Below are 25,184 nucleotides of genomic sequence, written 5' to 3'. Positions count from 1 at the left end.
CGCTCTTGGTTTTTCTAACACATATTTTACCACATGCAACATACTACGTCTCGAGGGTTGCTTAAAGTAACTCACTCTGCCTGTTGTCTGAGAGAGCATATTATTATTCCCACACCCATTCCTGGATCAAGTTGAAACTTAATATAATTTAAACAATTAACCAGTTAGTCAATTAATTACTGACAAAGACGAACGAAGTGCATTTCCAAAGTAGCCAAAAAGATGTCACAGTGGGTAGGAGTGAATACAGTAAGTCGGTACGCTATATGGCTGGTGTCGGTACGCTATATGGGTGGTGTCGGTACGCTATATGGCTGGTGTCGGTACGCTATATGGGTGGTGTCGGTACGCTATATGGGTGGTGTCGGTACGCTATATGGGTGGTGTCGGTACGCTATATGGGTGGTGTCGGTACGCTATATGGGTGGTGTCGGTACGCTATATGGGTGGTGTCGGTACGCTATATGGGTGGTGTCGGTACGCTATATGGCTGGTGTCGGTACGCTATATGGCTGGTGTCGGTACGCTATATGGGTGGTGTCGGTACGCTATATGGGTGGTGTCGGTACGCTATATGGGTGGTGTCGGTACGCTATATGGGTGGTGTCGGTACGCTATATGGCTGGTGTCGGTACGCTATATGGGTGGTGTAAAGGAATAGACATTTCTTACAAAATTAAGATACACCTTTAGATCAAGGAAAAAGAGCCAGAGTTCTTGATCAGTCATAACACCTGGGACTTAACACTAAAGAAAGGAAGATGCTGCGTCAGTAAGCAGCTTCAAGTAAAGTCTTCCCATCTGCACATCTATCAGGTGTAGGGGGAGGCAAGGCGTTGTTTGAGCTGATCGAAAAGAGACAAGTTAGCGCCCCCTTAGCGTTGTTCTGTGACATGGGCACGAGAGACGCAGATACAAATATTGGTGAAGATTACTTTTAAAGAGCCCAAAAGTTGCTAGTCTCCGCCCGCACAAAGTGAGAACTGGACGGGTAAAAGAGTTAAGGGTGGTGGATACCTGAAGTTGAGATTTCAGGAGAAAAAGTGTACGCATTCTGTATTTCCTTTCATTGGAGATTTTCAAGCGTCAAGGGTGCTTAATTGACCCTCAATGTAGACAACTAAATAAAAAAAAACTGCTAAAATTCTTACTGTTTTTATTTCATGAATGCATAATGTTTATAATGCACAATTACATCCAGTGTCATATATTTTATAAGCCCGAAGATATTACAATATAAGTTGTAAAACTTGCCAATAAATCTTAAGATCTCATTTTTAAATGCAATGAAACATGAAACTAAAACGCTATTTAACCTAAGTTAGGCCACTAATAGAATATGCATTCTCAGTCTCTTGACTCAAGAAAACATAAAGAAACTAGGACAAATACAAAATAGAGTAGTGAGATTTATAACAAACAAATATTTAAATTTAATTAGAGCATCACCTTAAGTAAGATTAAATTTAGAATCACTTCAGGACAGAAGAATGAAAAGTAAAGTAGCAATACTACACTAAACACTGATACGTTACAAATAGAAAAACAAAAACTAATTAAATGCTCAGAAAGACACAAATATAGTTCAAATGTCTTATTCCATGTGTTAGTAAATTTTTTTGCAAGTGCTCCTTCTTCCCTAGTGCCATTAAGGGATGAAATGGGTTGCCTGAATCAGCCAGGAAAACCAACTAATTAGCAAAGTTTAAGTTACTGCTTAATTTAACTTGCATGACTAGATTGACACATAACATGCGTAGGACGTAATTATCTTCTCTTTTTTTTTTTGAAGTATCGTCTGTTATCTATAAGATAAGACAAGCATAATATATAAAGAGAGATCTGCGCTATTATTGTAGAGAAACAATATTAATTGTTGACGTCATTTTCTTATTGTCTCCAGGAACAAGCGGAAGTAGAGAAACCTGTCCTCGAACCAAGTTCATTACTTAGTCTGTTATTAGTATTAGATGACGCACATATAAACCCAGACTCACGAAGTATAGTTAGGTTCATGTTCTTGTTTTATTATAAAGGAATTGAATAAAGTTTATTTGTAGTAATCCTTATACATTCGGCACATAAAGAAAGACATTTCTATATAGAAAATCAAGAAAAAAATTAAAATACTTTTTTTTTCAAAGCTTATACTAAGTGTAATTGTATCAAATAGTTTGCATCTGTCATGTCCTATCAATTTGTAATAGATCTAGACTAGCAAGAAAAGACTTGTATGATTAGAAATATTTTTGCCAATTGTTTTTGTTTAGCGTTATTTCATGCTTTTAGCTTCTCAATGTGCTATGATCCTATCAATCGTCTGGATAAATTTGGGAAAAGGTTTGGGGGAGAAGAGGTTATCTAGGTAAGGTTACCGTGATAGCTTTTCAAATTTTCAAATGTGTCTTTTAAAACTCGAACTCGAGGGCGCAAGCCTCGTCCATAGGTTAACCACTGTGCTTATGGAAATAGAAGGGTTCATAGCTATCTGTTGTTAGTTTCAATCCTAATTCAGTCATAATTCTCTACACAAAGTACAAGGGGGACTACTTCAACTTATACCGTCTCATCTGTCAAGTACAATTTCTTTCCCTTGTTAGATTTCAAACAAAGTTATTAATTACAAATAATTAATTAACTAATGGGTTATTTCTTATTATTGATTACTGTTTAGTCAGATACAAGAAATAACTGTGTAAAATGTATAACTTGTTCCGAAATAGGGTGTGAAATACAAGACTAAAAAAATGTACCAGACAGACAGACAGAGGTAGTGAAGACATAAGCTATGTAAAAACAACGTCTTTACGTTCAAACCTTATTTTTTTATGACATTGGTAGAAGATGTTTGTTGGCGAGTCAAGTTTCTTTTTGAAGATTGTCTTTTGGATGATGTACATTACAATGCACGCAGCTATCATCCCGTCCAACTTTACAACAATGTCAAGCAATCAGAGTGTTGTGTTCAGGTGCTGCTCAGTTTTCACAGTGAATGAGACACTAGTAGCCAACTGTTCCAACTTGAACTGGACTTTTGTAGACCTTCAATGTGTACCAGTGACCACAGAAGTGTTGTTGCTGGACAGAAATAATCTGACTACCTTGACCAATGGCTCTTTTCAAACACTGACATCTCTCCGGCAACTTAGCATTCAGTCTTCGAACGTTCATCGAATCGAGGTAAAGTTTTGTTTACTTCTGATGTAAATGATTGATCTTATTTATGTCCATGATAAGGTATACGTCTAGTTTATTCCTGCATGTAAGACATTGAAACATTTTAATGCGGTACGAACATTTATTTATTAATTGAAATAAAAAATCAAATAAAGTTTCTCCAGTTAGGCAAGGCAAGGCCTTATTTTAATTATGCTTTAAATATGGGAGAAAACAAAATCTTGTTTAAACTTCTTCCGATATAGTTTTTCACTTTCCGACGGAATAATTCATTTGGCATTTTGTTTTATTACACTACACTGTTCTTATGAAAATTCCATAACTTTTTTTTTGTTTGTTATTAGAAAATGTTATATTTGGTATAGCATTACAGGGGAATGCATGCTCTTTTTATATAATACAAATTAATGTTTAGAAAACCAAACTTTAATTTAATTTTGGATTAGGGAAATGAAAAATGAAAACCTACAGACTGTGGATAAGATCCATTAGAAATCTGTTCTAGATATTTCCCACTTTTGATTAAAGTTGTTTATTTTTATATCTGCTATTTTAAGTAACTTACGTGTTTTGTTTTGTTTTATAGATTGATACGTTTCTAGGACTCAGCTTGCTACAAACTTTAAACTTAGAAAACAACAAACTAAGTGATATTGGCAATTCTTTTAATCCACAAACATTTAGACATTTTACAAATCTGAGACAACTTTTTATTGGAAATAATCAGGATATTTCCAAAAGCTTGCGAAAAGCTTTCATTTACTTGCATAACTTGTCTCTCCTCTCAATGGATAGTTCTGCAACTTTACATTTAGGATCGGAATTCTCACATTTGACCCAATTGAACAACCTTACTTTGAATTGCTCTATAGTAACAAGCATAACAAACGAGAGTTTTGTAGGATTATGGAGCTCTAAATTGGCAATACTTAATCTGATTAGTTTTAATAAACTGAAATATGATCCAGATGATTTTGATAAGGAGACTTCGCAAAAACAGTTCAGTGATGACGCTTTTCAGAATTTAAACTCATTGGAGGTCCTCAGAATCATTAACTGCAGAATAGGAAATAAAAACATGGCAAGAAAAATTAAACATTTTATCAACTCATCTCTGCATATATTATACCTAGAAGCCACGCATTATAAACGAGGCTTTTATACTCCTAATTCAACTTTGGAAGACGGAGTCATATTTAAAAGTACAGCCAAATATTTAAGTCAGTTAACTCTTACTCATGTCTCCTGGATAGACAGCAATATTTTCGCCATAGAACCTGGAGTTATATCCAGTCCGCAGTGGAGACACAACTTAAGGTTTGCTGACTTCTCTAAAAACCTGATGGGCTGGCTGGGATGGAGATCACCTCTGCTAGAGGCGTCGCGGTTGGAAAAATTGGAGGAGCTTACTATCACAGCGCCTAGCCCGGAAAGTGAAGTGTCCTATTTTTATGAAGGGCTTGACTTTTACAAAAGAAATGTGCAACCAATAGGCACAACACAAACAATGAAAACATATGACTCAAAAGACAATAATTCTAGAAATAATGCATTGTTTATAAATGCGACAGTGTCTCAAATGTTGTCTGCAAAGAAAAGTAATGATTCGGAGAAGATTAAGTCTTTAAAAAATGAAGTGGCTTCAGCGTTAGAGTCTATTCCATTATCTCCGATCACATCCTATGCTGAGCTCGATTCTATCAGTGAACAAAGTCTCTTTGAATTGTCTGATAATCCCCCTTATCCTGTTGATTCCGGCACTTGGACTGTAAGAATGTCCCACTCTTTACGCATAATTAAAATTATGTACTTGCTTCACGGAGATAACAATCTCGGAAACCAAAGTGTACAGTTTATACAAACTCCTCGAGAGGCAGCTAATGTTACACATTTTTACTTTGTTGGTAACAGCGTAACTCGAGGAACGGGTAGAATGATGGGACTGACAAACCTTCAGCTTTTTGATATATCCAAAAACTCGCTTACAGTTGCTCCATATTTTTTCGACGACTTCCCCTCTCTGAGATACCTTATTTTACAATCCATGATGAACGAAGACTTCTTTCAACGAGTAAGCATCGACAGAATCATTCAGAACATGCCAGAACTGAGATATTTAGATCTTACAGACAATAAACTCAATTTTCTTCCTCCAAATTTATTTTCCAGAAATTCTCACATTACTCATGTGATATTGGCTAAAAATAGATTTTCTTCTTTTCCAATCACGATGAATCTGGTTCCTAATTTAAAAACTCTTGATTTGTCTGGAAACGCAATCATTTATCTGACAGAAGAGGAGACATCATCTCTGACGAAACACTCGGAAAATGTTCCAGATTTGTATATAGTTCTGGCTGGAAATAATATTGCCTGTGTGTGTTCTCAGATTAAATTTCTTTGTAAGTATTTAGTGCACATAGATAACATAGATAAATTATAAAATAATTACAGTAAGTGAGATTATTTGACCTTAAATAAAAAAAAATATTTTTAAAAAGTCTTTTTTTTTATTAATAAAATAGTTTATTGCATTTTAAAGAAAAAGATTGAGTTTGTTTTACTCTTTGCAAATTAGAGACTACAGTCATGGACTTAATTTCAGTTTGAATCGAGCATGGTGCCATTGTAAATTTAAAGCAGATTCCTCGTTCCAAATGTTAGGACAAATTTGTACAGATGCTTCTTCTTCTTTAACGGTATTAGAGCATGGAATGGGTCGCCTGAGCCAGCCAAATAAAACCAATGTCTTACCAGAATTTAGGTCATTGGTAAACATGAATGACTAATGCATGATGCGCAGGACGTAATCATTTCTTTTTTTTCAATTAGAAAATAATTGCAACCCTATTGCTTTTATATATATTCACTGTTTAAATTATCATTCATTAGCTATTAAGAGCAAAATAATCACCCTTACACAGGTTGGTCATCTGTATTGTCTTTTTAATCATGTTTTTATATTTTACTTGTTTACGTATCCTCTATTCAGCTTACAAATTTATTGGAACTGGGTGGGCGAGCACGGATTTCGGAAAAGCCTCCAATGATTGTCCCAGAAATTTGACAGTTGCGAAAAAGAGTTACTAGCTCGTTGGCCACACTAAGAAAACTCTAGTATGACCATTAAAATGTTTCAAAGTACAAATTTAAAAAATTAAATTTGGCGAGAGGACACCACATTCCTTATCCTGAACAGACGGCATCATCGGGTATTTCCGCTTGTAGGCCCTATTTATAAATGAGTTTAATAAATAATAATAGAGAAGGTCAGGGACATTGTTGTACATCGTCTTGTAAGCTTAGATCTTTAGTTCAATCCTTAGAGTTTGATAAAGTCTAGTAGATGTATGCATTCATTTCACCAGGATCAGGATTATTTTCGGAGCGGGGGGAATGGGGCGGGGTAAATCTTTAGTTATGAAGAGCGAAATAATCGCTTTATAAGTTATATATACCAGAAGTCGTCTTTGTTAAAACTATTCTTTATATTTTTCTATTTTTCTTGCTATGCTTTTTAATTTTTACAATACCTCTATTCAACTCGTATCTTCGTGGAAGGTGGGTGGCGCGATTCTAGAAAATTGCTAAAACTTTTTTCTTAGAAACTTGACAATTGCTTTATATCATTGAGAAAAGAATTACTTCCTCCTTGGCCCACAATTGGAACATTCCAGTTTGACCAATATAATTTATGAAAGTATAAACAGCAAATAATTTCAACTAGGAAATCTTTATCTTGAAAAAAAATTACGTCTTTAGATGTTTCCGCATAGAGGCAGTAATTCTTCTGTTTTTACAGAGAATACTTAAATTACTGTAGACAATTGAACATCATTGCATTGGCCTCATTCAGTCGTAGAACGACTATGGTTCATCTCGAGCACTCCCTCTTGTGGCTGTGGAACCCTATTTTGGAGAGACACTCCAGTCCATAAATATCGCATGTTGAGGGTGGCTTTTGCTTCGGTGGTAGAGGAGCTGGCAATATTTTGCATTGTCCGTTTTTCTTCCAGGGCTGAGGTCCATGTTCTTTCGCTATCCATAGCTTTCTTGGTCATTGTCTCTCTCCATCTGGTGCGGTCGAGAGCTATGTCTTCCCTATGGTCAGTATTGATGTTTACTGATTTGAGGTCCCGTTTTATTAAATCTATGTAGCTACTTTCAGATTCAACAAGTTGCGTTGGGTAGGTTTTGCCTTGTATGTAGCGATTGCATCTTTCTTTGCTCTGATGACAAGTGCTAAAATAACTGATTTAGAGTCAAAGAATCATTTTGTTTTGTAGTTTTTCTTCCAAAGATGTCCAAGAAAGTCTTTTATATTGTGGACTTGAGGTGTTCCCATTTTTCTGTTGCCGTATTTCCAGAGATATTTTTATACTTGCGTTCAAAAGATTCCGCAAACTGTATCTGGAGATCTGGGTGACATATCTTGCTTACATCCGATTGGGGTCTTCCAATCTGCTTGGTATTGTGGATATTTTTAGGAAGAAGATTAATCTTACAGCATACCAAGGAGTGATCTGTTTCACAGTCTGCAATGTGGTAGGACCTGGTGAGCTTGACAAATTTTAAGCACTTTTGTCTTACAATGATTAGGTCTAGTTGGTGTCAATGTTTGGAGCGAGGGTGCCGCCAACATACTCTGTGCAAAGGCTTAGTCTTAAAATATGCATTAGTGCATTTACTTTCCGACACTAAAACACCCAATACAGTTGTCCCATGCAGAGTTGTCAGATCCAACACCTGCATTGACGTCGCCGAGGATGATTACCTGTTCCGAAAGACGAAAGTTTGTCATAGAACATGTCTTTGGCCTCTGGTGTGGAACACAAAGTATGAGCCTAGACACTTATCAAAGTCACGTTAAGGCAAAGTGATAGGAGTCTTTCTGAACCGTTGCACTTCAGCTCTACTGTGTTCAGCAGTGTGTTCTTAACTGCGAAACCAACACCATGTTCCCTTACTTCACTTTCAGCTTTGCCTTGCCAGAAGAGGGTTAGGGATTGAACCAGAGTTAGATAAACAAGTTTCCTGAAGGGCGGCAATGTCTACTTTGAGCCTGGACAGTTCATAGTTTATTATTGTGGATTTTCTGGCAACTTCTATGTCCAGTAAGTTTTCATTAAGTCCAGTTTGTAAAGTACGCACATTCATGTGCCCAGTTTAAGAGTGAAGCTCCTCTTTTTTTTCTTCATGTCGACTGGTACATTTTCAGATTTTGTCATATCCTCGTGTACCCAAACGAGGAAGTCAGGCATGACGGGACAGCACCTTATTGGCTGAGGACTTCCCAGCTTGAGGCGCGCGGTAGCTGTCCATTGGAATCCTAGAATCTCTCCCACCGACGAAAGTGGCCCCTGGCGCCCTGCCCTACGTCAATTGAGCATTTGAACTTATAACCGGTGACTGCCACTTCCTGTGTTTGGCCGACGCCAAAGGCGAAGCTCGAGTGTCCTCTCCAGTTTTTGGAGTTAGGGCTTTGAATTAGTGAGATGAAAGCCTGGGCATTGTTTATGGTCGGAACGTTGTCGCCCACACAGCAGTTCCCCCCTCTCCGCGCAGCTGATGTGACCAAAGGAACGGAATATCCGATACAGTTTGGGATCAGTAGCGCCGCAGGCTCTGCCAGGCTGTAGCACGGTGTGCCGCAATCTGCCTAAGGGTCACCAGCTCCTGATTTTTCCTTAGCGTTGTCTCCCGAAGCCTTTCTCCCGTTAGGTATAGCCGCAAGTCTGAGGAGGTTTGGATTCAGAGTTTTCATTCTCCTAGATGGGTAGCCAACCAAGGCTAACGAGCGCCTCCTGATTTAGGCACCAGTTGCTCGCCTTTGCCCCTTCTCCTGTCTGTGCTAACGGTTCCACCAGGCTCAGTATCTGAACCACTCGTGAAGGCCAGGAGTTGGACTGGTTGTCAGAGGCTGAGACACATGCCCTTGGAAACCATTTTATAGGTAATGATGGGCTTAAGACCATTACCCATTCCGGCGTTAACAACAAAACAACTAATTAACAGACACTTCGTGTTTATATAAGTAGACATTGAAAACTCTCATTTTATTACGTCACATCCTTTCAAAAAACTTTTCACAAAAACGTTTACAACGAACAATGACGTATTATAAACATATTAGCACATTGAAGAGTTTAATAAAATAATGGTCAGGAACATTTCGCGCAGCGTCTGAAAAGTCTAGATCTAAAATAATCTAACGTCAGGTAAATTTGTACATTTATTTAACCAGATTTAACCAGGTTTTTTTTTTCTGGGAGGTGCGAATGGGCTGGGTAAAAAAAAAAATTCATTTTTAAGAGCAAAATAATAGCTCTATACGTTGTATAATGGAGAAGTACTCTTTTGTATGTTTATCTTGTTAATACTATCTCTATGTATTGATACCTTATCTTATCTTCTTATATAATACAAACGTTACTTCAAAAAAGAAGACGATTACGTCCTACGCGTCATGCATTCAGTCATGCATATTAACCAATGACTTAAATTCTGCCAAGTCACTGGTTTTCCTGGCTAGCTCAGGCAACCCATTCCATGCTCTAATAGCACTAGGGAAGAAGGAGTATTTGTACACATTTGTCCTAGCATATGGGATCAGGAATGTGCCTTTATCTTTGTGTCTTCCCGAGTATTTTATTAAATTTTGTTTTTGTATTTGAAGATTATGGTTCAGAGTTTTATGTATAATTGCTACTTTACTTTTGAGTATTTTGTCCTGAAGGCTCTCTAAATTTAGTGATTTTACTAAAAGTGTTACTCTAGTCAAATGTGTATATTGGTTTTTTATGAATCTCACTGCTCTATTTTGTGTCTGTTCCAGTTTCTTAATGTTTTCTTGAGTTGAGGGGTCCCAAAGGGGGGATGCATATTCTATTATTGGCCTAAGCAAGGTTAAATAACATTTTAGTTTTATGTTCTTATTTTATTTATAGAAATTTATTTGAATAAATCCTAATGCTTTGTTTGATTTTTTTGTAGTTTCATCAATATGGGGATTCCATTACAGTTTTTCATTTATTATAACACCAAGTATATTGCGTTTTTAGTCTGTGTTACTGGTTTACCGTGAATAAGTTAAGTGGAAAATTTGTTTTAGTTTTTTTAGCTACTCTTAATAACTGATATATTTCTGGGTGGAAAGACATGCTCCAATTTGATTCACATTTCTGTAATTAATCTAATTCTCTTTGTAAAATATCTGTGTCTTGTGTTGTTTTTATTGTTCCTGAACTAATGCAATTTGGTAAATTGTTTATTTAAATTAAAAATAGTAGTGGACTGTTCCTTCAGGTACGCTTGAGTTTACTGTTATTGGTGTTAATTTAGAGCCATTTATTACCGTTTGTTCTCTCCCTATCAGAAAATCTTTAATCCACTGATGCAATGGACCATCAATGCCAAAATATTTTATTTCTTATAAGCAAACTGTGGTGGTGAACTTTGTCAAAAGCTTTGGAAAAATCTAGTAAGATAGCATCTATTTGCTCACTGGTATCTTAACTTTTTGAAAAATCATCAATTAGTCCTATTAGTTGTGTTTCACATAATCTATATTTCCTAAACCCATGTTGGTATGAAGTAAGGACATTATGTTTGTCTAAGTGGTTTATTATGTTGCTACATATTATGTGTTCTATAATTTTACATGTGATGCTGGTAAGTGATACTGGTCTGTAGTTTCCTGGGTCTGATTTTTCTCCTTGGTACTCTGCCCCTGGTTAAGAGATGCCTGAAAAAGTATTTTGAACACTTGTGCTAGCTCTTTGCTTAGTTCTTTGAGTAATCTAGCTGGAATACCATCATGTTCAGATACTTTATTGGGTTTGATGTTGGCTAAAAGTTTTTGGGTTCCCTTTTCTTGTACTTCTATGTCTTCTATGTTGTCTTCTTGGTTCAAATTAAGTAATATGTCTTTGTCTCCTGGGGCTGAGAATGCCCAAGCAAAGTATTTGTTTAGGATGTTAGCTTTAGTTTCATTATTATTATATGTTAAGTTGTCTTCTTCTTTTAATGGCGCTATGCATGTTTTTTTCATTTTCTTAGACTTAATGTATGACCATTGGTTTTTGTTGTTATCTTTAGATATAACATTGTTTATTTATTTACTCTGCAGCTGTCTGCTTACTTTTTGGGTTAGATGTTTATTTTTTATGTAATTTTTATAAAAACTCATTCTGCCATAGTTTCTGTAAATTTTCTGTATAGGTTTTCCTTCTGTTTACAAAAGTTTATTAATCTATTATTAAACCAGCATTTATATATTTTGTTTCACGTGTACTTAGTTGGTATATGGTTTTCTATAATGTTTTTAAGATAATTTTTTTATGAAATTCCAGAGGTCATAGACTGGTTAGTTAATGTCTTTTTCTGATAAGAATTTTTGTTGGAAGTTAAATGCAGATTGGTGTAGTTGTGTTAGGTTGAATTCGTTCCACAGTATAATTTCTCTTTTGGGTTTTATATTGGATACTGCTTTTATCTGACTGTATATTTTTTATGATCTCGTGGTCTGATAGACCAGGGATAATATTATAACCTACTACTAATCCAAGTCTTTTGGTTAAGAAGAGATCTAATGTGTTGTTTAATCTAGTTGGCTTTTTATTGATTTGATCATAACTTAGGTTGTGTAAAGTTTCTATGAAAAGCTCATTTATGTCCTTAATAGTAGCAAACTAGTTAGTTGTTAGGGATTCTGTAATTCCCCTATTTACCAAAAGAATACATAAGACTATTAGTTTTAATAAGATGCATTAAAAAATCAATTCTTCCTGTATTAAACTGTGGTGGTCTAACAATTCTTAACCCAATGCAGTTCTGTTACAGTACAACAAATTTCTACATTTGAAGGAGCGCAAAAAGTTTCTGGATGTGTATCTATTTATTTGAATCGTATTGAATAAAACAAACAGATGGGGGTAGTGGTGTGTGTGTAGTCAGCCGACGCAAATCGCCCCAGGCCAGCGCTAGACGAGCGGTCAACCGTGACGAGCTACGACGGTCAGCCGAGACGAGTATCAACATGAAGGTTCGAGTAGGATCGGCGTCGTGAACAGAGCTCAGGAGCGTCACGAGGGATGTAGTCATATGACCACCCAGAATGGTCGAGCGACGTTCTGCCCGGTTCTAGAAGGCCAGCAGGGACCCTATATAAAGAGCGAAGGTATCAGAGACGGGGGAGACACAACTTCTCGATCTACGGTTCGTTACGACGGCTCAGTACAAGTCCGAGAAGAGACGGAGAGACCAGTGCAAGAGTTGATACGGCGAAACGGCGATTAACGGAGAGATATTTTTTTTTACAGTCTTGTGTTACGTGCTGCCAATTGTACAGTATTGGCTGTTATTTTATTGACATTAAACTATTACGTTATTTGGAGCCCCGAGTTGTCAAGTTCTTTCAGTTGGTGGTGTCGTGTGGTGCAGTTTGCAGAGAGCCTGGATAGCGAGATTCGTAACATAATACTAAATATCTATTTTGAAATACTATTCTCCTCAGTGTATAGTTTTCAATTTGAACCCATGAAGAGTTTGCAAGCTAATATGAGGTGTTTCTTTTTTAATTTAAAATATCACATAATTGCATACTCATTAGATTCTTTTTCAAAGCTTTATAAATATACGAATTCTTATCAAATCATGGGCGTAGCCAAGGAGGGGTTCGGGGTTCAAACCCCAGCCCCCCTTCCGAAATAAAATCCCCCCCCCCCGCAGGGCGGAGATCGGAGTTTAGTGACTGATTTTTTGCTTTGATTTTGTTTATTTTAGATGAGATTTTATTACTAAACCATCACTTGCCCCAGCACAGCCAAGGTTTTTGAGTTTAAAACCCCTACCAACGGTTTTAGCAGTTAAATCCCCCTCTTCTATAAAACAAAACCAAAAAAAAATGCAAACGACAATCCCCAATTCTAAGAGCACAGTTAAGGAAGATTTTGATTTTAAAATCCCCTCCTAAATTTACGATAAACCCCTCTTCAATATAAAAAAAAAGCAAATTACACACTCAAAATTTTGAAGGGTTTTGAGTTTACCCCCCCTCCTCTTCAGTAGTGTTTGAAGCTATAAAATACCTCTTCAATATGTAAAAAAGCTAATTACGCACTCAAAATGTTATGAGCGTAGCTAAATGGGGTTTCACTCAGTTTTGAGTTTACATTTTCAATATAAAAAAAAAGCAAATTACACACTCTAAAATCTATGAGCGTAGCCAAAGGGGTTTTGAGTTTAAACCCCCAGCCAGCGGGGTTTGAAGCTAAAATATACATCTTTAATATTTAAAAAAAGCAAATTACACACTAAAATTATTTGAGCGTAGCCAAACCAATTGGGGTTTTGAGTTTAAGCCCCTCTCCTACAGATGAATTTTGTTTAAGTTTAAAACCCCTCCAGATGGTTTTGAGTTTAAATCACCTTACAGAGCATTTTGATGTGGAAAACCTCTATTTTCAATATTATTCTAAAGCAAACTACAGTTATCAAATTCTATGATGGTAGCTAAATGGGGTTTTGAATTTTAAAAAAAAGTCCAGAGTTTTTTTAGCTTAAAACCCCCAACAGATGATTTTGACGATAAAACTTCCCTTTTTGATGTAAAATCTAAAGCAAACTACAGTCACCTAATTCCAAGAGCTTATTCAAGAGAGGTTACACATTTCAACCAGTGGCTGGGCTCCAATAATAAAGTGCAGTAAATAGTCATCTGCGAAATTGAAAAACACTAAATGTGGCTCAACAAATATGCCTAAGACATATTTTAGGAGTCAGTTATAGATATCGTGTCTCAATCAAGGAAATCCTATTCCGAACTGGGAGACGACCCCTTAGAAAGATTGTGACAGAGTGCCGCATAAGGTTTGCGGGACATGTTCTCCAACAAAATGAATTACGCTTAATAAGAGTTGCGAGGACAATCCTATTAAGTACATTTTGGCGACACACATTCAAGGAGGTCCTTAGAGCAGGTAGGAAGAGACTTACCAGTGACATATCTTTGTGGAAACAGTTTGACGGCAAATACGCCGAACGTCGCGAGAAGGTCTAAGTCAGTAAGCACATTAGGTTTTTGAAATAAAACTTTTTAATAGCAGGAAAATGCACTGTAGATACATCAGAATATGCATTTTGTTGGCTTTCAATACCAGAAATAGTGCTTGGCGGAAGGGCTTCGACCTGCGCTGGGGGAGCTTCTAGCGCTCCCCCAGACCCCTTTTGCTAGCAATGTCGGAGAGTCTACAATTTTTCCACTAACTCCAGAAAGAAATTCTAGGGCACAATAAACGTCTTTCGAAAGAATGAAGGGTCAGAATGTATCAAAGATTATGTTCACACACACACACACACACATATACATAAATATAAATATATATTTTTTTGCGGGATGGGAGGTTAGAAAAAATCCCCCCCCCCCGAAAAAAAAACCTGGCTACGCCCATGTATCAAATAGTATTTGTTATTACCTCTATTGAAATCGACCCAATGTAGACAACATCTCTGCATTACTTCATAGTGTAAGTAAACGTGGATGAAGTCTTATAATGATCAGGGTGTTAGCAGTCACATGGCGCCAAATACACACTCCAAAAGTCAAGAAAATTATTTATTATGAACACACTGAACAGTGGTCAAACCAATAGTGAAGATATTTCAATCTTACAATTGCATTGAAGAAGAACGCACATAGTAATCAGAGTGTACTAAATACTGAATGAAGAATATATCAAACAAATAAAGCCCAATATTTAAAGTATAGAATTGTTCTGACCTGTACTCTGAATCAAATAACTCGTGAATAACATCTTTCTATTTTCTAAGCTTGACTCTGCGATACTCCAGTTGATATCAACCTTCGAGATAACTTAACAGAATTTAAAATTAAAATTGTATGAACTTTCATTCATTAACCTTCTTCAATGACAATGATAGGACTCGAACTAGATTAAAGAAGATCACTTCATGCCTGTCTCAGTTTGATGTTAGGACTAAAGAATAGCATGCTTTATTAAAATGTAATAGTAAGACGCGTACACGTTTGTTCAGAATAATATTGAGCTTTTGTTTTCTATGTATTTTTCTATACCTCGTAGTACATTGTCATTTCTTTTGTTTTAATCCAAACAGTATGGCTTAACATCAGCACTTTCCTGGATAACAAGGGAGCCTACTCATGCACTTCTCAGGATGGACAGCTTATTTTGACAAATGTGTTGTGGCAAGATGATTTAGGATTTTACAGACAATGTTATGGCTAGTATGTTCTCTTTTATTTCATTCACTACGATAAAACAAAATTGTGGGCGGTGCTATAAGTCAGTTTTAATTGCATCTGAACAGCTCTATATGACAGTCATAAACTAGTAGACGGTCCCTATGTGTCCAGACGTAGGCAATACATGTTAAAAGACAGATTTTTGGTATTTTAGTACTGCTCTATAATTTCATGTTTATTTGTTATTGCTTTTAAACGATACATTTGTCCCCAATAAATTTATGTGAAATCGACATCCACGACTGGGAGATACTACCTCTTGATCGTTTCTGGTGGCGTCAAGTCTTAAATGTTGATATTTTGAGACACTAGACATGGAGAGCAGACATTAGCAAACATAGCAGACAACTCTCTATTAGACCCAACTTTCCATAACTTTGTGTGCGAAAGACTTTTTAAAGCTAGGATAGAACTTCACAGACATCTTCAAGTTCTTTGGAAATGAGATTATGTTCTACCATCACAAAGGATAATGTATATATTGATTCCTACTAGCTGGATATTCCCCGGTTTACTGGCCTTAATTTGGATATTAATGATGTACTTGTTGGATTTAGTTCTGTCAAACAACGAGTTGCAGTTTTTTTACTCCTTGGCTGCATCTCTTGCCCAAAATTTTCAGTGCAGGCACTAAATATTATTAAAATGACTTCCTTAGTATGAGATAAGTAAACATTTTTAAAACGCAAGCAAGCAGAAAACACCAATCTTATGGATAGAGGCTTCCAAACATGTATAGATTCATAATCTGTGTCGAATTGCTGTGGGCCGAAATATTTTTCTAAAGTCAGCGATTTGACAAACAAGCGGCTGAAATACATAGATAAAAAAAAATTATGAATTCATTATTTTAACATTATTCCTTTAGTGTACTATATTATGTGAACATACAATTTAAAAAAAAATACTTTTTAAAATCTCAACGTGGAAATTTAGCAATAGAAAAACGTATGATTAGATAGTAGACTTATGGAGTTATCTTCCATTGTTCCATAATTGATGACGATCTGTTCCTAAAGCTAAATATTGGAAAAAAGGATCCTACAAATTTGACATTACAAAATATTAAAATGTGTCGTATTTACAAATTTTTATAGAGGTTTGCACCTATCCTCGTCAAAAACAGTAAGGAATGTGGATACTTGGTCTGCAGGTCTACTATAGTTCACATGGTCTGCAGGTCTATTGTAGTTCACATGGTCTGCAGGTCTACTGTAGTCACGTGGTCTGCAGGTCTACTGTAGTTCAGGTGATCTGAAGGCCTACTGTAGTTCACGTGGTATGAAGAATTACTGTAGTTCACGAGGTCTGAAGGTCTAATGTACTTTAACTGGTCTGCAGATCTACAGTAGTCACGTGGTCTGCATGTCTACTGTTGTTACGTGGTATGCATGTCTAATGTAGTTCACGTGGTCTGCAGGTCTACTGTAGTTCAACTGGTCTGCAGGTCTACTGTAGTTCAACTGGTCTGCAAGTCTACTGTAGTTCAACTGGTCTGCAGGTCTACTGTAGTTACCTGGTCTGCAGGTCTACTGTAGTTCAACTGGTCTGCAGGTCTACTGTAGTTCAACTGGTCTGCAAGTCTACTGTAGTTCAACTGGTCTGCAGGTCTACTGTAGTTACCTGGTCTGCAGGTCTACTGTAGTTCACGTGGTCTGAATGTCTACTTTAGTTTACGTGGTCTGCAGGTCTACAGTAGTCATGTGGTCTGAAGATCTACTGTAGTTCACGTGGTCTGCAGGTCTACTTTAGTTCAACTGGTCTGCAGGTCTACTGTAGCTCAGCTGATCTGAAGGACTACTGTAGTTCACGTGGTTTGAAGGGCTACTGTAGTTCACGTGGTCTGAAAGTCTACAGTAGTTCACGTGGTGTGAAGGACTACTGTAGTTCACGTGGTGTGAAGGACTACTGTAGTTCACGTGATCTGAAAGTCTACAGTAGTTCAGGTGATCTGAAGACCTACTGTAGTTCACGTGGTGTGAAGGACTACTGTAGTTCAGGTGATCTGAAGGCCTACTGTAGTTCACGTGGTGTGAAGGACTACTGTAGTTCAGGTGATCTGAAGGCCTACTGTAGTTCACGTGGTGTGAAGGACTACTCTAGTTCACGTGGTGTGAAGGACTACTGTAGTTCACGTGGTGTGAAGGACTACTGTAGTTCACGTGGTCTGAAGGTCTACTGTAGTTCAGGTGATCTGAATGCCTACTGTAGTTCACGTGGTGTGAAGGACTACTGTAGTTCACGTGGTCTGAAAGTCTACAGTAGTTCACGTGGTGTGAAGGACTACTGTAGTTCACGTGGTGTGAAGGACTTCTGTAGTTCACGTTATCTGAAGGCCTACTGTAGTTCACGTGGTGTGAAGGACTACTGTAGTTCAGGTGATCTGAATGCCTACTGTAGTTCACGTGGTGTGAAGGACTACTGTAGTTCACGTGGTGTGAAGGTCTACTGTAGTTCAGGTGATCTGAATGCCTACTGAAGTTCACGTGATGTGAAGGACTACTGTAGTTCACGTGGTGTGAAGGACTACTGTAGTTCACGTGGTCTGAAAGTCTACAGTAGTTCACGTGGTGTGAAGGACTACTGTAGTTCACGTGGTGTGAAGGACTACTGTAGTTCACGTGATCTGAAGGCCTACTGTAGTTCACGTGGTGTGAAGGACTACTGTAGTTCAACTGGTCTGCAGATCAACAGTAGTTCAGTGATCTGAAGGCCTACTGTAGTTTACGAGGTCTGAAGGACTACAGTAGGTCACTTGGTTTGAAGGTCTACTGTAGTTCACATCAGATCTTGGGACAAACGATGTAATACAATTTGAATGATTTTATAAATAATTAAAAATCCTTGAACATTTAATGTTGACATAGGGATTGGAACGTTTAACACTGAAATTACACGTTGACTACGCTCACAGGGGGAAATCAGCTTTATAAAGCTACCCTACAACTTACAGAAATTTAAGGCGATATAATGACTTTCTGCTGTGTGTAATGTTAATAGTTTATTATATGAAAAGGAAAATAACTTTAATATTTTTTTATTTATAACCTCTCCAGCAATTACTTTATGATTTCCATCGTTTTACTGCTCGTGATGTCCTTCACCTTCCTGATGGCCTACCTCGTGCACAGATTTAGAACCGCCATAGAAGCTTACTTGGTAAGGATCTTCATCAAGGCTGTTCGACCAATGAAATCAAGCGACTACAAGACACACGTTTTCATTGGTTACGCTGATGAAGATGTTGGATTTGTTAGACATATTTTATTGAGGTATGAGCTTTTCAAAATTTTTATTAGCGGTACGGTGCGCTGAGGTCTCCACACAAATAGAGGGTCTTGCCTAAGGTAAATTTAGACCCTTTCCCAAAGGGAGAGGGAGGCTTTTTGACTAAACCCCTGTCCCCACCAATTTTTTTTAAAGATTATCATTTAGTCTTCATTTTTTTTTCTGTGTCCTTGATAACTTTCTAATTTTAAATGTTCAGAAAACTAAAGAAATGATTATTGATTCTAGGAAAAACAAAGGACTATATTGTAGAAATTCAGATAAATATACCAAACCATAGAACAAGTACAAGAATATAAATATCTAGGTACAACTATCAACAACAAACTGAAATAGGGTAAGCTCTGTCAAAACATATACAAGAAAATTTACCCTCGACTCTTCTATCTCAGAAACCTAAGAAAATTTAACATTGACAAAACAATACTCAAACTCTTCTACACAGCAACTATTAACAGTCTAATCAACTTTTCCATCACCTGTTGGTATGATAATACTTCACTGGCACAAAGACATAGACTAAATAGACTAATTAAAAAAGCATCGTATATCACTCAAATACAGCTACCATCTCTTGAAGAGCTTTTTCAAGAAAGATGCATTTCCAAAACACTCACGATTCTTAAAGACAACCTGCACCCATTAAACCATTATTACATAAGATTTGAACAAAATGGTCGTCTCCTTTCCATTAGGACTAAAACAGAAAGATTTTAAAACTTCTATATCCCACCAGAGTGTTACAAGATTAGCTGTCGTCATCGAGAAGTACATAGAAGTCAAACTCATAAAGCGCTGGTTGTGAATGTGTATGTGTTTCGTGAGTGAATGTTGTTCGAATTTTTCATCCATATTATTTTTGTAAAGTAGTTACGCTGAGGTTGTCAATTGTAGTCAAACTGAATTTCCATTTGATTGAATCAATAAAAATATCTTATGTTGTCTTATCTTGATCTATTGCCCGGCTGCCAAAACCTCAGCGAGGCATTGTTTTGAGACACTAACATTTGGATTAATCATCAATTTTGTCATAAATGTCCCATGTCTACATGCTTGCCATATTTCAAAAGACGAGCTGGATCTCTTGCTTTGGGCTTGAGTGATGGCAGGCAATCATGTTTTAACTGAAGAGTTTGTATAGTCAGGGCCGGTCCTACAGATTGCGGGTCCCTATTCGAAACGGATTGCGCACGGCTCGGTCTGTATAGATATAAGGATAATAAGTGAAAAATAAGATTTTATATTAGAAAATAATTTATTTTTTTTTGCCTTTTATTCATACTTTTCATTTTGCTAAGTATAAAATCTCGGTAAAATTAACAGTAGTTTTCCGACAAAAATCCGATAAACATTCAGATCTGCATTTTAGATTTACTATCGACTTAAAAATATCTCTTTTGATATTTTTTAAGACGACGAGACATATATATATATATATATATATATATATATATATATATATATATATATATATATATATGCCACTGACTATTAAAGTAGATCAAGCATTTGAACTTATTTTTTTGGTTAAAATTTGCAATATTTTTATTAAATGAAAGCTAACAATTCCTTTTTTTTATCGCAAATAGGATTGGCGTTTTCCATATTAAATGACACCCCAGAATGACAATTTTTTTCTATTTTTAAGGAGATTAGTATGAGTTTCCAGAAGATTTTAATAATTTCATGACTTTTTCGTATATCTTGCAATTTCAGGAGATTGTCATGAGCTCCTGGAAAATGAGGAGGCCGCGGTAGCCATTTAATAATAAGTTAAAATGGTTTAATTTAATAACTTACACCTAGAATTAGCACGAGGCCTATGACAGTGCTGGGCACAATGCGGCCGCATAGGTTGCAGTGGCCTAAGGCCGGCCTTGGATGGAGTAAAGTTATTGTTAGCTTGTATTTCAGAGTAAAAATGTCAAAATGTTTCTTTGCGGACTCCCGACCTTTATGATTTTATGTTTCTACGCATTTGTAATTTTGATTGAATGAAACTTTTGTTTTCTTTAAAGTTATTTAGAAGAAGATCTCAAAGTCTCTACATTTGTCCATCATCGTGACCTGGGTCCAGGCTACACTGACCAACAAATGTTTGAGTCTATGAGCGATAGTTGGAGGATACTCTTAGTTATCACACAACGTTTTTTAAATAACTACGACCTCTCTGATATCATCATGAAGGTTAGCCTCTGTTACTTGGTATCTTAATACAGTTTTACTCTGTTGGTTGGAAGCTGTCTCGAAGTCTCAGTTGATTGAAAGAGGATATTTATTATTACGATTTTTTTTCTGCTTAAAAGAGCTCCATGGTTTAGATATAAATTTTGTTTTCTTAGTTTCCAAAAAAACAACAACTTTGATACCATTTATTATTCTTTTGATACCATTAAGTAAAAAATACCACAGTTAATTTCACAAAATAAGGACTAATGGTTTTTATATACAAATACACATGTGTATGCTATATATGTAATTTATCTATAGTTTGTTTCGGAATCGTTCTACTACTTATCAACCCACTCTGTCTGTCTAGTAAAAAGTTTTAACACTTTTTTTCTGCCACACCCATTTTTGAACCACGTGGAAACTTTGCACAATTATTCATAGGAGTAGACATGAATGGGGATTTGTCCCATAGTTTCACATGTTATTTCAACTTAAACAATAATGTATTGTATCTAACAAATCATGAATTAATTTAAAGATTAACAAATTGGTCATATTTTAATGGTAATTAATTATATTTTTACATTATTGAGAGATATAGCGTAAATGTGGAGTTCTTCCATTAAATACGATTAATTTTTTTTAAAGTATTTGCATATTTTGCTTGTTTAAGTTAAACCTGGATTTTAAACAAAAGTATCTTAATAATGATCCTTTTTTTTCCGAAAGGACCAGCTCTTCCAAGAAATGAACAGAATGAGAAATTATTACATTATATTCGTAGAAAAGGAATTGATTTGCAATTTTATTTTACATTACATGTAATTGTGTAAAAAAATCGTGTTATCAATTCACGATCAAACAAACAATGCAGGGAACTCTAGAGTTCTTTAATATAAACTGGTCTTAATCTCTAGGTCTATCAGAGTGAAAAGTGATGGAATATATTAAATTAATAATATTATTCGTGCAACTCAATAGTCCAATCTTAAAATCGCATACCCAATCATTCTTTTGTTAGATAAATTTTATAAGATCAAATACTTTGTATTTATTTGTTGATTCAGTTTGCCAAACATTCTTTTATAGTTTTAGTGTTAATTCAGTATATCATTCAATCAATGATATTACTTGTTAATTCAGTGTGACAATCATTCACTAATTCTTATTTACTTATGCAGTATGTCAATTAGTTATTTATACTTCTTTTTAATTCTCATTTTAGTATGCCAGTCATTCTATGAGCCCAGCCAATGAAAAACGTCTTGTTCTATTGGTTCAAGAAACTCAGCTGTACAACATTCCAGGCTACTTGTATGATGTCCTGGAAGATTCACGAATCATTGTCTTCTCTGATCTGTCTGCTCATCTGGACTACGTGAAGAGACAAGCAATTAAACAATGTCTTAGAGATACACAATGATTTGACAAAGATTTGAACTGTAAAAAGAGCCCTGCTTGTAAATAATCATCGACTCACATCCAGTTAGTTAATGACTACTCATGGGCTTTGCCAGGATTCTTTTTTTCGAGGGAGGGATGTTTGAATTTTTTTTTCACACAAACAAAAACAAACATATATTTGTTTTTCCTTACCACATGTGAGCTGGCGATCCTAGATTTAATTTTTATCTGTATTTTAAGTTTTGTAAACTATCTAGGCTAGTGCTGAGCGCATGCATGTCTCCCGCCAGCTCTTTTACTTTAGAAGTTGTACGAGTCATGACCTGGCTCTATAAATAGAACGGGTGCGGTCAGTTCTTTCTTTTTTTCTTCCGGTGTTGGCCGTTGGTCAGTGCAACCATGTAGAAGAAATAAGTATTTAATTGTTGCGCTTGTATTCAGCTGGGACCGCCTGTAAGTTGTGAAATTGTTTTATTTTTACTTAATTAGGATAGATTGCTGTTAGATTGCTGTTAGGTTGTTGTTAGATTGTTTAGATGTAAACGGATTAGTGCCGTGCATCTCAGGCTAATTACTTAGTTAGCCATTGTCTATGATGGAACCGGAAGGTCCATTAAGCTGGATAGCGTCACCCCTCCTCCTCCCCCCCCCCTTTAGCTATCCCTAATAATCCCCTTATTGTTTTTCTATACTATGTCTATTTGTAAATATTTTATTATCTTATGTTTCTTATGTATTTTTAATAATATTTTATTGTTAGGATAGCCGCTCTATTAAGTTGGCAATTTGCCCTACTTTTTAGATGTAAAAGATGGCTGCGCCCTAAGCATCGCTGTCATGGCGGCTTTTGTAGAGCCAAATCTAGCTTATTTATGGTAGTCTAGCCTGACCTGTGTTGGTTGTGGCTTAGAAACTCATGTATTGCTTTTATTAGCTACATGTAGGTAATTGAAATTACCTCATGCTTGTATTGGGAGTATGCGCTAGACTAGGTCTAGACCAGTCTAATTCAAGTAGTTCATTATTATTTTATTTTTCTTATCTGAATATTGTTTATATTTGTAATTGCAGGCTATAATTCCTGCTGTCGTTACATCTACTGTAACTGTTGTTAGTCTACTGCCTGTTTGCCGCAGTTATAGCTGCCATTAGTCTGCCATCGCCTCCTTGTACCTTTTTTTGTTATATCTTATCAATTTTAAGCTTAGGTCTAGGGTAGTAATTGTAGTGATTTAGTTAGATAGTTGGTTTGGTTAGTCTGTTAGTGTTTGTAGATTTAGAGGGTTTTAGTTAGTTGCTGAGTTCAGTTGTAGTGTTAGTGTAGCTCTATATGTTATATTTTATTATTGATTTATTAGTGTATGTAAATAAAGTTTCTTTTTGTTTTATGTATCCTAAAGTAAAAGTTTCGTTATTGCTTTCTTTTAGTTAGCTAGATTAGTTTAGTTTAGTTTAATTGTGCTGTCTGGTTGCTTAGGCGACTCTAGCCCCTTGGTCGCAGACCGAGGTGCACAGATTGGGCCCACTCAGTAGAGCTACCACCTGCCTACTGTTATAAATGAATAAAATTTAATGTTGAGCAGCAGAAGAGAATAGGCCACACAGCTCGCGCCTGCCTGACCTGCTCACACACACAAACATACATAAACACATATATATATGTGTGTGTGCGCGATCTTAGGAAAACAGTAGATATAGATATATCAGACCTCCTTGGTCGTAGATCGACTATGTTTAATCTAGAACACTTGTTCATGTGACTGTGGAGCCCTATTTTGGAGAGACATTCCCTGCCACATGGCTTTCGCTTTGGTGGTAGAAGAGTATAGTATAGAATAATGTAGGTGTATACTATACGAAAAGCTGTATTTGAAGCCGAAAACTCATATTCTAAGGTGTTTACAATACAGTATCGCGCTACTGTTCCATTAAAAAATTGTAGATCAAATAATTATTAAATCTGTTATACACTGCACTTTATTAATAGAGCACAGCGACTGTAAGATAAACTAATCATGTATTAAAAGTTTTATTTCGGGTTGAGCTGAACATTAAATAATAACTGTAGTTTGCTTTATTTTTTTAAAAGTATTTTGCCTAAATTCAATTTGATTTACTTTAGTAATGGGTTACAGCAATAGGCAGAAACAATGAACATAGATAGGCTCTATACAGATACTGATAATGTTTAAGGGTTCCCCAGATAGATTGGCTAGATGTTTGGCCATATCTTCAATGTTTAAGCTGTATGTGGATGATATATGTTTGAATTGAACTAAGTAATTCTCTAATGTTAAACTTGTGAAATTTGGATATGAATACTTGTTTGCTGGGTAAGAATGTTGGGGGTAATTTTAGCTGCTTCTAATTTAGCTAGTTCTAACTTGTCCTGACTTTCTTTTTGTTTTGCTCCTAATTCTTTCTGTTTAGTTTCTAATTCTTAAAGCTCTTTTTGGTGAGCTCTCTCGGCAGCTCTTTCTTCCCTATCTCTAATTTGTTTCTTTTCTTCTCTTTCTTCTGTTTCTTTTTTAATTCCTCCAACTCCCTTTCAATGAATTCCCTTTTCTTATCCCCTTTTAATTTAATTTCTCTGGCTAACTCAAGAATTTGTCGTATGAAGACAATAAGCTTATACTCAATAAGTAGACAAGTAGGACAATGATTGTTATATACTTTAAGTAATATGTATTATATTATGTTACAGTTATCACACTAGAAAATGTGTGTGAATTATCTTACAATATGTTTTTACAAAAACAATGATAAGTTCAATGAACTTTCTTAATAGTTGTATCATATAATAACTTGCAATAAAATAAATTCAATCAAAAATGTATATAGATCAAGATCAATAACAAAT

At 36.0% G+C, this 25,184-nt stretch overlaps 1 protein-coding gene across 4 annotated transcripts in view; it reads left to right on the top strand.

Annotated features, from left to right (window-relative positions):
- Positions 1-23,729, top strand: part of LOC106067074 (toll-like receptor 7) — a 24,592-nt gene extending 863 nt beyond the window's left edge. Inside the window, exons 2-8 of one of the 4 annotated variants that reach the window (XM_056040689.1) lie at positions 1,904-1,952; positions 2,842-3,180; positions 3,764-5,579; positions 15,313-15,442; positions 18,517-18,732; positions 20,767-20,935; positions 22,146-23,729. In XM_056040689.1, the coding sequence (XP_055896664.1) occupies positions 2,845-3,180; positions 3,764-5,579; positions 15,313-15,442; positions 18,517-18,732; positions 20,767-20,935; positions 22,146-22,343 (2,865 nt within the window). In that variant the 5' untranslated portion in view covers positions 1,904-1,952; positions 2,842-2,844 and the 3' untranslated portion in view covers positions 22,344-23,729. Of the gene's footprint in view, positions 1-1,903; positions 2,011-2,841; positions 3,181-3,763; positions 5,580-15,312; positions 15,443-18,516; positions 18,733-20,766; positions 20,936-22,145 lie in introns of all 4 variants that reach the window. The other 3 variants (XM_056040687.1, XM_056040686.1, XM_056040685.1) reach the window with 3 other exon arrangements.
- Positions 23,730-25,184: the final 1,455 nt, after the last annotated feature.

This window comes from Biomphalaria glabrata, chromosome 9, assembly GCF_947242115.1.
Source record: "Biomphalaria glabrata chromosome 9, xgBioGlab47.1, whole genome shotgun sequence".
Lineage (NCBI taxonomy): Eukaryota > Metazoa > Mollusca > Gastropoda > Planorbidae > Biomphalaria > Biomphalaria glabrata.
This window is presented reverse-complemented; position numbering and strand designations above follow the sequence as displayed.